The 12,526-nt window shown below is 44.2% G+C and overlaps 1 protein-coding gene across 5 annotated transcripts in view; it reads right to left on the bottom strand.

The window, feature by feature from the left end:
* Positions 1-12,526, bottom strand: part of sfswap (splicing factor SWAP) — a 107,993-nt gene that overhangs the window by 14,792 nt on the left and 80,675 nt on the right. For all 5 annotated transcript variants that reach the window (XM_077232811.1, XM_077232812.1, XM_077232814.1 and 2 more), the window contains one exon: positions 1,084-1,397. In XM_077232811.1, coding sequence (XP_077088926.1) covers positions 1,084-1,397 — 314 coding nt within the window. The remainder of the gene's footprint in view (positions 1-1,083; positions 1,398-12,526) is intronic.

Genomic DNA, 12,526 nt, shown 5'->3' on the forward strand with positions numbered 1-12,526 from the left:
TTTTTACACAGTCTAAGTGATTTAAATCCTAGGGCCGATATGATTTAATCTCCAGAAATTATATTATGGCATGTCAGGACGGTCGTGATGAGGGGACTGTAATTACTTGAACTTCAGCATTGGATAATGACAAATCAGTCTTGATTTCCAATAAAGAGGCCGAAAAATTTGTGCGGCTGAGGGGTGAACAAAAGTTTAGAGGTGGGCCACAAAACTTTTGACAAGCCACTCTCCCCACATGTTTTTATTATTTACAGATGCAGGAAAAAGTATGTGAACCCTTTGCTTTACCTTTGATTTCTACATACACTGGTCATTTGTTTTTAGACAAAATCCCTCCTAAATTCTTCTTGAATTCCTATCTGAAAATCTGATCTGCAATTACAGGAATCGTTTGGTGAACACAGAGACCCTAGATGTAGTGATTATTCACCCAAAAATTTAAAATGATGTACATTTAGCAAAACTATATTTACACATCCCCATATTGTTCCAAACCAGTTTGACTTTATCTTCTGATGCACATAAAAGAAGATATTTTGAGAAATTTCTCTATGGCCATAAAATGGAAGTCAAAACAGCTTGGTTACAAGTTTTATTCAAAATATCTTCTTTTGAGTTCAGAAGTAAAAAAAGTCAGGGTTGGAACAACATGAGGATAAATGATCCCAGAATTTTAATTTTTGGTATGTTCAATAAAAATGTCTCATGGTTTGTGTTTTATTTGTTTAAGCAGATTGTGTTTGTCTATAGTTGTGACAAGATCAGATCACATTTAAGGGCCAATTTATACAGAAACCCCCAGTAAACACCAGGGTTCACATACCTTTTACTGTATTTCTAAGTTTAATAAGTGAAATTTTCAATAATTTATTCCAACTTTTAAGCCCTAAAACCACATTTTACATTTAATTTAAAAGGCCACTTAGATTAACACATTTTTGGAAGGATAAAAAGATGGAAAAGGCAGTTTAAAAACATAATTACATTTCAGTAAATGTGGCCGGAGGCATAGCAATTAGCAAGCTCTTTTTACCAGTTTAAATCGTTCCTGGAAACATGTTACAACTCTAGAGCGTATACCTGGATTTCCTGAAGGAGCGGTAGGCACTGGGCAAAGAGTGCTTGGTTTTGGATTTCGATCTGGAGCGTGAACGGGACCTGGACCGAGACCTTCTCTTGTGTTTCTTCTTCCTCTTGTCCCGTTCTCGATCCCTATCCCTATCCCGGTCCTTTTCAAGCCCACGAGAGGAAGACGAGGCAGAAGAGGTGGTCACATGTGAAGCAGGGATGTTAGCGCTCCTCGATAGTGCGTTTTCCAGGGGCTGATAGTCAAAGCCTGGTATACGAGAAGCATGTTGAGGGATACCGCTCATGGGAAGGGTCGACACCAATGGCTGTAGAGACACAATAAAGGAAGAGGGATTAAACACACGAGACCTGGAGCTCAACCGAGACGGGCACATGAAAGAAAACTGACATTTTAATGAGCAAAATCCAATCAGGCTGCTTTCTATGGACAAAATATGGCACGTATGAGATGAAAGGTGGTCCCACTGGCTTTCTAAATTTGCGCATCTGCCCCAATCAATAGAGCCACAACTGGCTTTGAGTGGTCTCGGGGCCAATATCCAATTTAGAAAGGTTTTCGCCATCAGTGCATGTCTCCATGTGAAAGGAAGCAGTGTTAGTATGTATGTGGACGGCTCCTCAGAGCAGTGTCTAAATCTAATAGCTCCTCTTCACTCCTTCCACCCCAGAAATAGCACTAATTAAAAATACTGGGTGTTTTGCGGTATAATAAGGGCCTGAAAAAACATAATTGGCCATTCTCTTCAATCGTAATCACTTCAATATGTGTCTGCCTGGTTAAATCTCTTCTACTGTTGGATTCACATCAGAAATGGAAATTCATCAATCAACATTGAAGCTCAAGCTGTCGAAACCACATCTGCGGGTCTCGGTTCATCACGCGCAAGGAAATAAAAAGTCTATTTTATCAAGGCAGAAAAGACGAGAGACGACAGCATGTGCTGTGCTCAGTCAAGTCAGGCTCAAAATTTAAAGGGCTACAGGTCATAAAAAACAGCTCTGGAGCACTGAACCAGGACGCAATATCATCCTAAAGTATTTTTAAATGTGCCCCAATTAATGTCGAAATAGTGTTGTTCTCTTATGTAAAAGATAGCGCTGCTCAGGGCAAAAGGGTGCTGAAGTAGGTGGTGTGGACAGGAGATTACAAAGTGTATTCAGTTTGATAACTCTCTAGCTGGAGTTACATAATGGGACGCAGGATTGGGTTTGATTTCAAGGGTTGACATTTGGCTAGATAATGCCCAAAGAGGAACGTGGCACGAGAGCCCGGTCTCTCATGTCTGGTTTCAAGAGATAGGGACAATGTGCTCTCTGAAATATCAAGCTTGCTAGAGTCCACGTAATCAGGCATGTGTATATTTTTACATTTTATGAAGAAAATCTGGTTGATAGAGCATTGTTATGCAGTTACTAGGGCAAAGGAGGAAAGCCCCAAGTCTCTATGATATAGGTTACTGGCTTGGGTGCCACCTTCAATGCAAATGTGTCGAATTTTTCGACTTTTTTATTGTCAAATGTTTCTAATTTCTTATAAAAATAATAGCACAACATGCCATATGATCTGAGCACAAAATTCATAGGACAAGTTGCATAGGATGACTTAAGAAGTTTAACAATTAGGGTTAGGGGTTTGTTGAAATCCATAGCTCAAGGTATGAGCGATAGCGATGCCTTATTAAGCGGTACCTTAAGTACCACTAATACACACTCAGGGAGAGGAGCTGAGAATGCCAGGTCAGCAAAGTTAGAGAGCTTAGTCATTGCACATGTTAATAAGGAGAAAGTGCCCATCTAAATCCCTAAAGTAAGAAAACCAGCTGCTGTTCCGCTATTGGAACTCAATTAAGAAGTCCAAGTGAAAGGGAGAGAGCAAGAAAGATTGAGTGGCAAGGCAAACGGCAAGGTCTCTCCCTTTCATTTCTTTCTTAAACGTTTTTATTTAGGTGCTTCACACACAAACATGGTGCAAAATCACAAACTCATTTATATACATACAGTATATAAATATACACTGAATATATATATATATATATATATATATATATATATATATGTGTTTGTGTAGGTAGAGAGAGAGAGAGAGAGAGAGAGAGAGAGAGAGAGAGAGAGAGAGAGAGAGAGAGAGAGAGAGAGAGAGAGAGAGAGAGAGAGAGAGAGAGAGAGAGAGAGAGAGAGAGAGAGAGAGAGAGAGAGAGAATAAGACATTCTAACAGAGGGCATAATGGAAGCTTCTCAGGGGTTGTGACAAGTAAATGGAATGAGGTGGTACCTAGAAAAAAAGAAGAGCAAATATACAGAGTCATTAAAACCCGGTGCTAAAATCATCTGCTCCGTCTGCAGTGAGAAGCATATTTAATCCATCTGTTCCTCATACTTGCAGATAAAAACAAACGTAAGTGGGGTAAATTGACGCCATTTAGTTCACATTCTTTAGAGACATAGCCAGAAACCGAAGTTTTGACCACAGTAGTTTTTTTTTTAGCACTTTAAAACCATTTCTACTGGATAGCAAGTGTTTGGACTGACAGCTGGGAGGAAAGTCATGGAGGAAGTGCTTCAGGTGGTAGAGTGCAATCACAGCCAGCAGCCATTTTCTTGTATATATTTTTCACAGTAAGCATACACTCCAGGTCTCCAAGCATCATCAGAGGAGAGTCAGTCGATCCATCTTCCTCAACTTTTGACATGATCACCTCAATCATACAGATTTTCCCCAAAGACTGACTGCACAAGGCAGATTTGGCGTGTGTTATGAGAGCCATTTAAATGCATGAGCAGTGGCACAACACTCAGGATAGTCAACCTCTCGCTCTCCTTCTCTCCTATAGCCAGCAAAAGTTCAGACATCCCTTTTCATACAAATAATGACACCTAGAATGAGTCTCTTTGATCTTCGCCACAGTTTACTTCGCTCTCCCGGGACTCCTCGGATACTGAGGCACAGTGACTCTGGCAAAGACATTGAGCTGACACTCGGCACTACGCTAATTAGCTTGGGCTTCCTGGAACGAACCATTATTTATGGTTCTTTTTATCTTTTCTAAATGAAAGGCTATTGGTTTTCCAAATTTTCTAAGGAGCAGCTGGTGAGTTTGGAGTTTAGGACAATTGCTCCAAAGGCACTTCAGGGTAAGGGGAGTACAGTTTATTTACGACTTCTCTCTGCACACAATATGTCACATCTAATGGGAGTCTAAAAAGCTATTATCTTCGTAATTATGAAAGAATGGTCTTCATATTTAATTCCAGAATTTTCTTTGCCGACAAGGAAAACGTTTTTCCTCTAAAACACAAATTCAGCATTTTGATATGCATGATCTCTAAACCATGGTAGTAAATCTTTGAAGCATTTTTAACATTGTTTATAACCTGTGAATCCACTAAAAGGATTGTTGTGGTGGTCTTAGGGACCATGGGAAAGCTTTAATTTCGTTCGGAGCATTAGGACACTTTCCACTCATGGGATCTCTGATTGAAGTCAGCTAAAGATGAAGGGATTTTAAAGATTCTGAAAGCCGCCGTGCACACGGTTGAGTACCTGCCAAATCGCTTGACATCCACTGGACAGTGAAAATGCAAAACTAAGTAAATGCTGCTGGGAGAATGATTTGATGATTTGAAGATTTATGAGTTGGAAGGGGAGAGAAGTAGTAAGCAATTGAAAGGAAGCGGTAAAGCTATTGGATCATGTTGGATGGCAATTGAGGGATTATAGGAAAAAAAAAATTGACAGAGACCAGTTCAGAGTAAATTCCCTTAGTCCGTGCAAACAATGCAAGCTGGTCCCAATTTTCGATTCAATCATCTGAGTGATGCAGCATATCCTGTCTTTAATAATAGAGATGCATGGAAAAGTATGTGAACCCTTTGGATTAAACTGGATTTTTGAAGTCATAATAATGGGCAAACACAGTCTGCTTAAACAAATAACACAAACAAACAGGAACATTTTTGTGAACACAGTTCACATTGCAGGGAGAAAAACGTATGTGAACACCTACAGTAGACAAATGACTTCACAAGAGTCAGCTAACCTTGAGTTCAATTAATAAGTCAATATCGGAGGTCAGTCACCCAGTCCTTAAAAGGGAATTTTGGGTTTTATAATCACTAAAAGCACTGCATTATGTGAACCATACCACAGGCAAAAGAGTGCTGCGAACATTAAGATTAGGGCTGAAACGATTCATCGAGTTACTCGATTAACTCGGTTACAAAAATTCCTTGAGGCAAAAACTCTGCCTCGAATTCTCGTTAAATTCCTATGACGCGCACTATACGTGCAGGGATCACACCATAGTGCGTGATACATTTTGAATTTAGTTGGCGCGATGGCGGAGAGTAAAGATGTCAAACTTACAAACTTAAAAAGGACAACAAGGTGCAATGTGTCTACTGCAAAGTAGACCTGGCATACCACAACAGTTCGACTTCAATGATTCAGCATCTCCATGCTGTTTCACCAAGCGTCGCTGAAACAAGGTAACGTAGCAGCCTAAGCCTATACATTGATGTTTGCTGATTTTAATCCCATACTGTATTTGTAGCGATGTCGTGATGCGGTTTGACTAGATATGATGTTTAGCTTTGATGTTTTTAAGTAGTAAGCGTATTCATGTTCAATTGCAAGAGAGTAGGCTATAGCCTAAAAAAAGAACCCCTTCTCTCACACACACACACACACACGCGCGCACACATGCACCCTTGTCTCTCTCACGCGCCAGTCAGACCAATTGCGGCAATGCATCACATATGCTTAAACTTTTATGTAGCCACGCAACAATAATTTCAGCATGCATTCACTGTATACACCGGGACGTGATGGAGGAACAAATATTGTATTGTAGTCTTTGCGAGACCTTGTTTGTATGTCATGTCTGCCAAATAGTTACAGACAAAACAAAAAATGAAACTCCCCAGCATGCTTCTCCAAATCCACTCGTACTTTTGGGGAGTTTGTTTTCATAGTTTTACATGTTATACATGTTTTACAGTAAGTTGACTTAACTGTATTGTTATATAATTGTTGGCACTGGCACGTAGTAACACTAAATGGGTAAAAATTGCAATAAATAGGCTTAGTTTTGGAGCCAAATGTTGGAGTTGGAATAAATACCTGTTTTTTTGTGAGAAATAAAAGCCAAATGCTTGATCATTTTACAGCCACATCATTTTTTTTATGCATTATTTGTTTTGGTTGTTTAAAAACACACAAAAAAATTGTATCCGATTAATCGATCGATTAAGTGCTAGATTAATCGATTACAAAAAGAATCGATAGCTGAAGCCCTAATTAAGATTGAGAACTGTTGACCTAAATAAAGCTGAAAGGCGTCTCCAAAAGCCTTGTTGTTGACCGGTCTTGGGTAAGACAAATTGTCTTTCGAAAATAACACCCGCAAATTTGCAAAACAGCACCTGGATGTTCCACCGCTAACTGTGCAAAATATTCTGTGGACAGATTAGACTCAAATTCAGTTGGTTAGAATAAAATAAAATACAACAACACTGGGGAGAAAAAAGGCACAGCACAGCAGTGGAAGGGCCATCATGGATTTGGGCTGCTTTTATGCATTACGGTCTGAACAGCTTGCTATCATCAATGGGAAAATGAATTCCCAAGTTTATCAGAACATATTGTAAGAGAATGTAAGGTCATCTGACCACCAACTGAAGCCCAAAGCACAGGAGTAAAACGGAAAGCCTTAAACAGAAGATTATTGACCTCAACCTGATTGAGATGCTTGAATGTGTCCTTAAAGAGAGCATTTTATACAATACATAACATGACATGGTTTTGGCCCCTTTAATTTTTTGGTTTTATTATGTTCCCTTAGGTGCAATTATAGTATTACTATAGTCTTGTGGACAAAAACCTTTTAAAATTGAGTGATTTATGACCTTTTCCCACCCTTTTTCTGTTTCATCAACAAATTTGCCTGGATTAATAAATAAGAAGCAAATATAGTAGACAATATAATCAGGACACGGAGGCGCCGGCGTGTGAACTGGAGTGCGTCTCATAAATGAACCAAAACTCAGCGTAGGCCTATAAGATACTTGTCTCACATACCTGATAAGTATATCTATAGAAAGCTTGAAGAAAACTAAAAACTAAAAGAAATTGGCTGCTCTCTGCTTATGTAGGCTAATTCATATGAAGTGTGCATTTCTCTCTATAGGCGCGTTCACATGCGAAGATGGCAAGTCTGCATCGTCAACTTTATCTTTGCAGCCACTTGACATAGAAAACTATGTTGAACAGAACATTGCCAGACTAAGACAATGCATGCACTGAGACAAAAATGCATTTGCCCCCCTGTCTACATGTAGCGGATACAGTGAATAACCCCAATTTCAAAAAACGGTGGAATGTTCCTTTAAACTGTGTTGAGCCTTTTAGTCGTTCTTATTAGACACTGTAGATGAATACATTTGCCTTGGTTGTATGTATAATTTAGTATTCGATAAAACACCTCTTGGCTGTCGACTGTGAGTGACGTCACTTCCCAACACAAACACGCCCCATAGCATAATTCCACCCTTGACACTGATTGACAGGTTTTAAAGGCATCGGAAATGGAAATACTCAGGGAATTAGTATTCCATTTGAGTTTTGGCTGGCTACATACGCGACACTGAGAAAGTGAAAAAGTAGACGTGGTAATTGAAATGGCTATTTAAATATGACGGGGCCAAAACTCGTAAGATATGGGAAACACAGTTGCATACGGACTTTGCTTTTCCATTTGAAATTTGGCAGTCAGTGTGCGTTCGCTTGAACGAAAATGCAAACCGTAATGAGCGATTTGCAATTGCGTTTGGATTATGTCACATTTTATGCGTCCACAAATTGAAAACGCAATTGCAAATACAATTTGCAATTCCTTTTGAATAATGTCCGGAATATCATTCCATAGTTTATAATGTGGAGGACGTCTTAAGCTATGAAACGTACTCGGTTACTAACGTAACCTCGGTTCTCTCTAGAGAGGGAACGAGTACTGCGTAATATCTTACGCTATGGGCAAAACCTCTTTTCCAAGAGATATTGAAGCCAAAAATTATCCTTAATGTTGAATTAATGTAAAACGCTGTGCAGCAGCATGCAGACATAGGCAAGACGGCTTGCGCGCCTATTTGCTGCCCTGCGGCAACAGCAGCAGCCTATCGTAAAAGGCTCTGCGTGACGGAAATCCAATGGGGGCATTTCACGCTCATTTCGTCACGTCCCGCCAGAAAGGTCTCGCCCTATAAACATAGCTTGATTAGGCTGGTACAACTGGTTTTCATCGCCGAAGCAAACCAGAGCTGTGTATGCATGGCAAGATACGCAGTACTCGTTCCCTCTCTAGAGAGAACCGAGGTTACGTTAGTAACCGAGTACGTTCTCTTACGAGAGTATCTCTCGTACTGCGTAATATCTTACGCTATGGGGAACACAATGCGAAAGCCATGCGTACTGGGATCCAACACCAAAGTCCCAAGGGCAGTAGCCCGGGGCTCATATAGTGCATAATCACCTTAGACTCACAGAAAGTCGTAGAAGAGAGGCTGAAAGCATCATTCCCCAAGAAATAGCATCCTACAGGAGCTAGTTATGTTAACAGTGTTTCACGCAGACAAGGTGAACGTGTTCAGCCTGAACTGGGTAATAGTACGGGTTACTCAACACCCATGGAGCTGTTTTATCGCTCAGTGAGCGATGCACAAGCGAAACTCAGCATCTGGGCCGGCACAGCGGGGCAGATAGCATTGAATTCTATACCGACAGAAGCTTGGCTTGTAAGGCGGGAACCTCTAGGTTGTAAAACCTTATAAATGTAGACGGCGAGGCACAGCCCGCGGCCGTACAGATATCGGTAACCCCACTATACCACGCCCATGATGAGGCCACACCTCTTGTGGAGTGCGCTCTGACACCCAAAGGACACTGCAGGCCCTTAGAAGTGTAAGCTTGTGCTATGGCGTCGACTATCCATCTGGATAGGCTCTGTTTTGATGCGGCCAGTCCCTTGGAGCGTCCACCAAACAAAACGAAGAGCTGCTCAGTCTGTCTGAAGACCGACGAGCGGGACACATAAGCTCTCATTGCCCTGACAGGGCAGAGGAGACTCGCATCCTTCTCCTCATCACGAACCAGGAGGGCCCACAGGGAAATAACCTGGGCCCTGAACGGTGTGTTGGGGGATGTGGGCACGTACCCGTGCCTTGGTTTGAGTATGACTTTTGAGCCATTAGGCCCACACTCCATGCATGACGCGCTTACCGAAAGCGCTTCCAAGTCCCCTACGGGCTTCACTGAAGCGAGAGCCATAAGGAATACCGTTTTTGAGAGACAGATGTTTCATGTCTGACAAATGGATTGGCTCGAATGGGGCACCTTTCATGGCTTCCACAACTGTAGAAAGGTCCCACACAGGGACTGAGGGAGGTCTGGGAGGATTCAGCCTCCGAGCTCCCCTGAGGAATCGCACGACCAGGTCGTTTTTCCCCAGTGACTGGCCAGACGTCAGTTTTGCAAACGGCGCTATGGCCGCCACGTATACTTTGAGCGTGGATGGGGTTCTGCCCTTATCCAGCAGCTCCTGAAGGAAGGAGAGCACTTCCGTAACCCCGCAGTCTGCGGGTGAAAAGCCCTGAGCTTGACAGGCAGAGAACACTGACCACTTTGAGGAATAGAGCCTTCTAGTAGACGGGGCTATAGTCTGCGTGATTGTATTTAACACTCCCTCTGGGAGGTTAGCGGGTACCCGTTGATGGCCCATGCATGTAGGGACCATAATTCCCGGCGAGGATGCCAAATCGAGCCCTTTGCCTGAGAGAGGAGGTCTCTCCTCACCGGTATCAGCCACGGGGCAGTGCTGGTCCGCCGCATTAGGACTGGGAACCAATTCTGGTTTGTCCAGAGCGGAGCCACGAGTAGCACTGGGCATCCGTTTTCCCTGATTCGTTCCAGCACTTGAGGCTGGAGCAAGACGGGGGGGAAAGCATAGAGGGGGTACCGGGGCCATAAGGGGGCCAGCTCATCCCTGCTCTTGGAGAAAAAGTTCGGACAGTGAGCACTTTCTTGGGACGCGAACAGGTCCACCTGCACTCTGCCGAATGTCTCCCCCAGCAGTTGGATCATCTGCAGGTTTAGCGATCATTCCCCTGCTGGGACATTGTTTCTGGACAGACGGTCTGGTCCCAGATTCAGGCGACCAGGCACATGCGCTGCTTTCAGTGAAAGCAGGTTGTGCTGAGCCCAGACCATGAGGCGTTCCGTCAGCCTGTAAAGGTTTCGGGACCTGACGCCACCCTGGTGATTTATGTATGCCACAACTGACATGTTGTCCGACCGGACTAAGACGTGGCGGCCTTTTATCTGGGCACAAAAGCGCCATAGCGTGTTGTCGACTGCCAGCATTTCTAGACAGTTTATGAATAGGAGCTTTTCCCGTTCTGACCACTGGCCGAAGAACGGTCTGCCCTCGAGCAGCGCTCCCCATCCCGAGGTGGAGGCATCCGTGGACACCACCGTCACACTCGAGGAAGTCCCCAGACTCACGCCTGACTGATGTCAGTCAGCTATTTTCCAAGGTTCCAGAGCCGAAACGCATTTCATGACGACCTTGAGGCGAAACAGACCAGAGGTCCATGGCCGGGGTGGAACTCGCACTTTCAGCCATAACTGCAGTGGGCGTATGCAAAGCAGGCCCAGCTGGAGTACTGAAGATGCCGAGGCCATGAGGCCCAGCATTTTCTGAAACCTTTTGAGCGGGACTATAGAGCCGCGGCAAAAGGATTTTGCGGCGCGCTGAATGTCCAGTTCTCACTCTGGCGACAGGCGTGCTGTCATAGACAGCGAGTCCCGCACTGTTCCCAGAAAAGAGGTTTTCTTGCTGGGAAACAGCGAACTCTTCGCCCAATTGACTGTGAGACCCAGATTCTCGAGATGCTCGAGTAATGTGGTCCTGTGTTCTATGAGCTCTGAATGTGATCGAGCTAGAATCTGCCAATCGTCCAAGCAGTTCAAAACTCGCATGCCCTGAAGTCTCAGGGGTGCGAGGGCGTCCATGCACTTTGGGGTGCGAGGGGTGCACCCCAAAGTGGGTGCGAGGGGTGCGTCCATGCACTTTGTAAATGTTAGGGGTGCTAGGGATAGGCCGAACGGTAGGACTATGTATTGATATGCCTGGCCCTCGAAGCGTGACTGTGACGTGACGCTATTTGTATTTGGAAATAGGCGTTTTTCAGATCTATTGACATAAACCAGTCTCCCTGGCGCACTTGCGTGAGGATTTTCCTGGTTGTCAGCATTCTGAACTGGCGCTTCATAAGCACTCTGTTCAGCTGTCGCAAATCTAGAATGGGTCTGAGACCCCCGTCTTTTTTCGGTACCAGAAAATATCCGCTGTATAGCCCCCCTTCGCTCTGAGCCTGAGATAAAGGTTCTATGGCCCCTTTGCTCAGCAGTTTCGCTATTTCGGCTCGAAGTAGATGAGATACTTCGTTGTTTACCGTGGTTTTCGACTCGCGCCGTGTAACGGCAGGGACGTCGAGCGAACTGTAGCGAGTTGCCCCCTTCTATAGTGTTCAACACCCATTCTGATACCCCAAGAAGCTTTGCCCATGCATGTGCGTGAATAGCTAAGGGTAGAATGAAATCCGGGCTCTGGCCGCGGCATAGCGGCGGCTGCAGAGCTTCGGTGTGCTGAGACATAAACACTGTGTTTATAGTGTGCGAGGCGGGAGGCGCGCCGATCACGACGGGCAGCCTGGTCGCGCTTTAATTCTCTATGACAGGTTGTGGAGAGAGAGCGAGCGGGACAAACCCCGTGGGGTTGAGCGTGTCTGTGAAGGAATGTGGGCGCGGGACGGCAGGCGCATTCACTGCACTGAGAACACCGCCGGCTTGTGCTGACCGAATGTGTGTCGGTTTCGTTTTTATAGAAAACGAGGGACATGCATCGTGTAGTGTTTGTGGGCACTGTGTCGTGGGCACATTCAATAAATTTTTTGCACAATCGACATGAGTCGATTTTATTTGTGCTAGCCCTGAACTGTGGCGGGCTGCGTCTGTGTGTGGGAATGGGCACTGAGACATGGGCATTCTTACAACACTCATAACACCATCGCCCGTGGCCGGAATACCAGAAAATACACTCTTTTGGGATTTATCTGGGTCGCCGTAAAAATGCCATTTGTGTGCAGGGAAGCGGGCTGTGGTGTCGGCTTGTTTACTGCGAAATACACTGGAACAGTCACATTGTTTGGAACTGAATGAGCGAAAAGTTTCGGTGCAATTCTGGCCGCGCCGAGACTAAATTTTATCTGCTGCCAGACCTGGAATCGAACACGGGTCTCCCGTGCGAAGGCTTTGGGTTTCGCCACTGAACCACAGGGGGAAACGACAAAAGCCTAAAATAGCTCGAGCAGATAAGAGAGC

This window comes from Siphateles boraxobius, unplaced genomic scaffold, assembly GCF_051911475.1.
Source record: "Siphateles boraxobius isolate OS27281-9 unplaced genomic scaffold, OSU_SipBor_1 18, whole genome shotgun sequence".
In the NCBI taxonomy this organism is placed as follows: domain Eukaryota; kingdom Metazoa; phylum Chordata; class Actinopteri; order Cypriniformes; family Leuciscidae; genus Siphateles; species Siphateles boraxobius.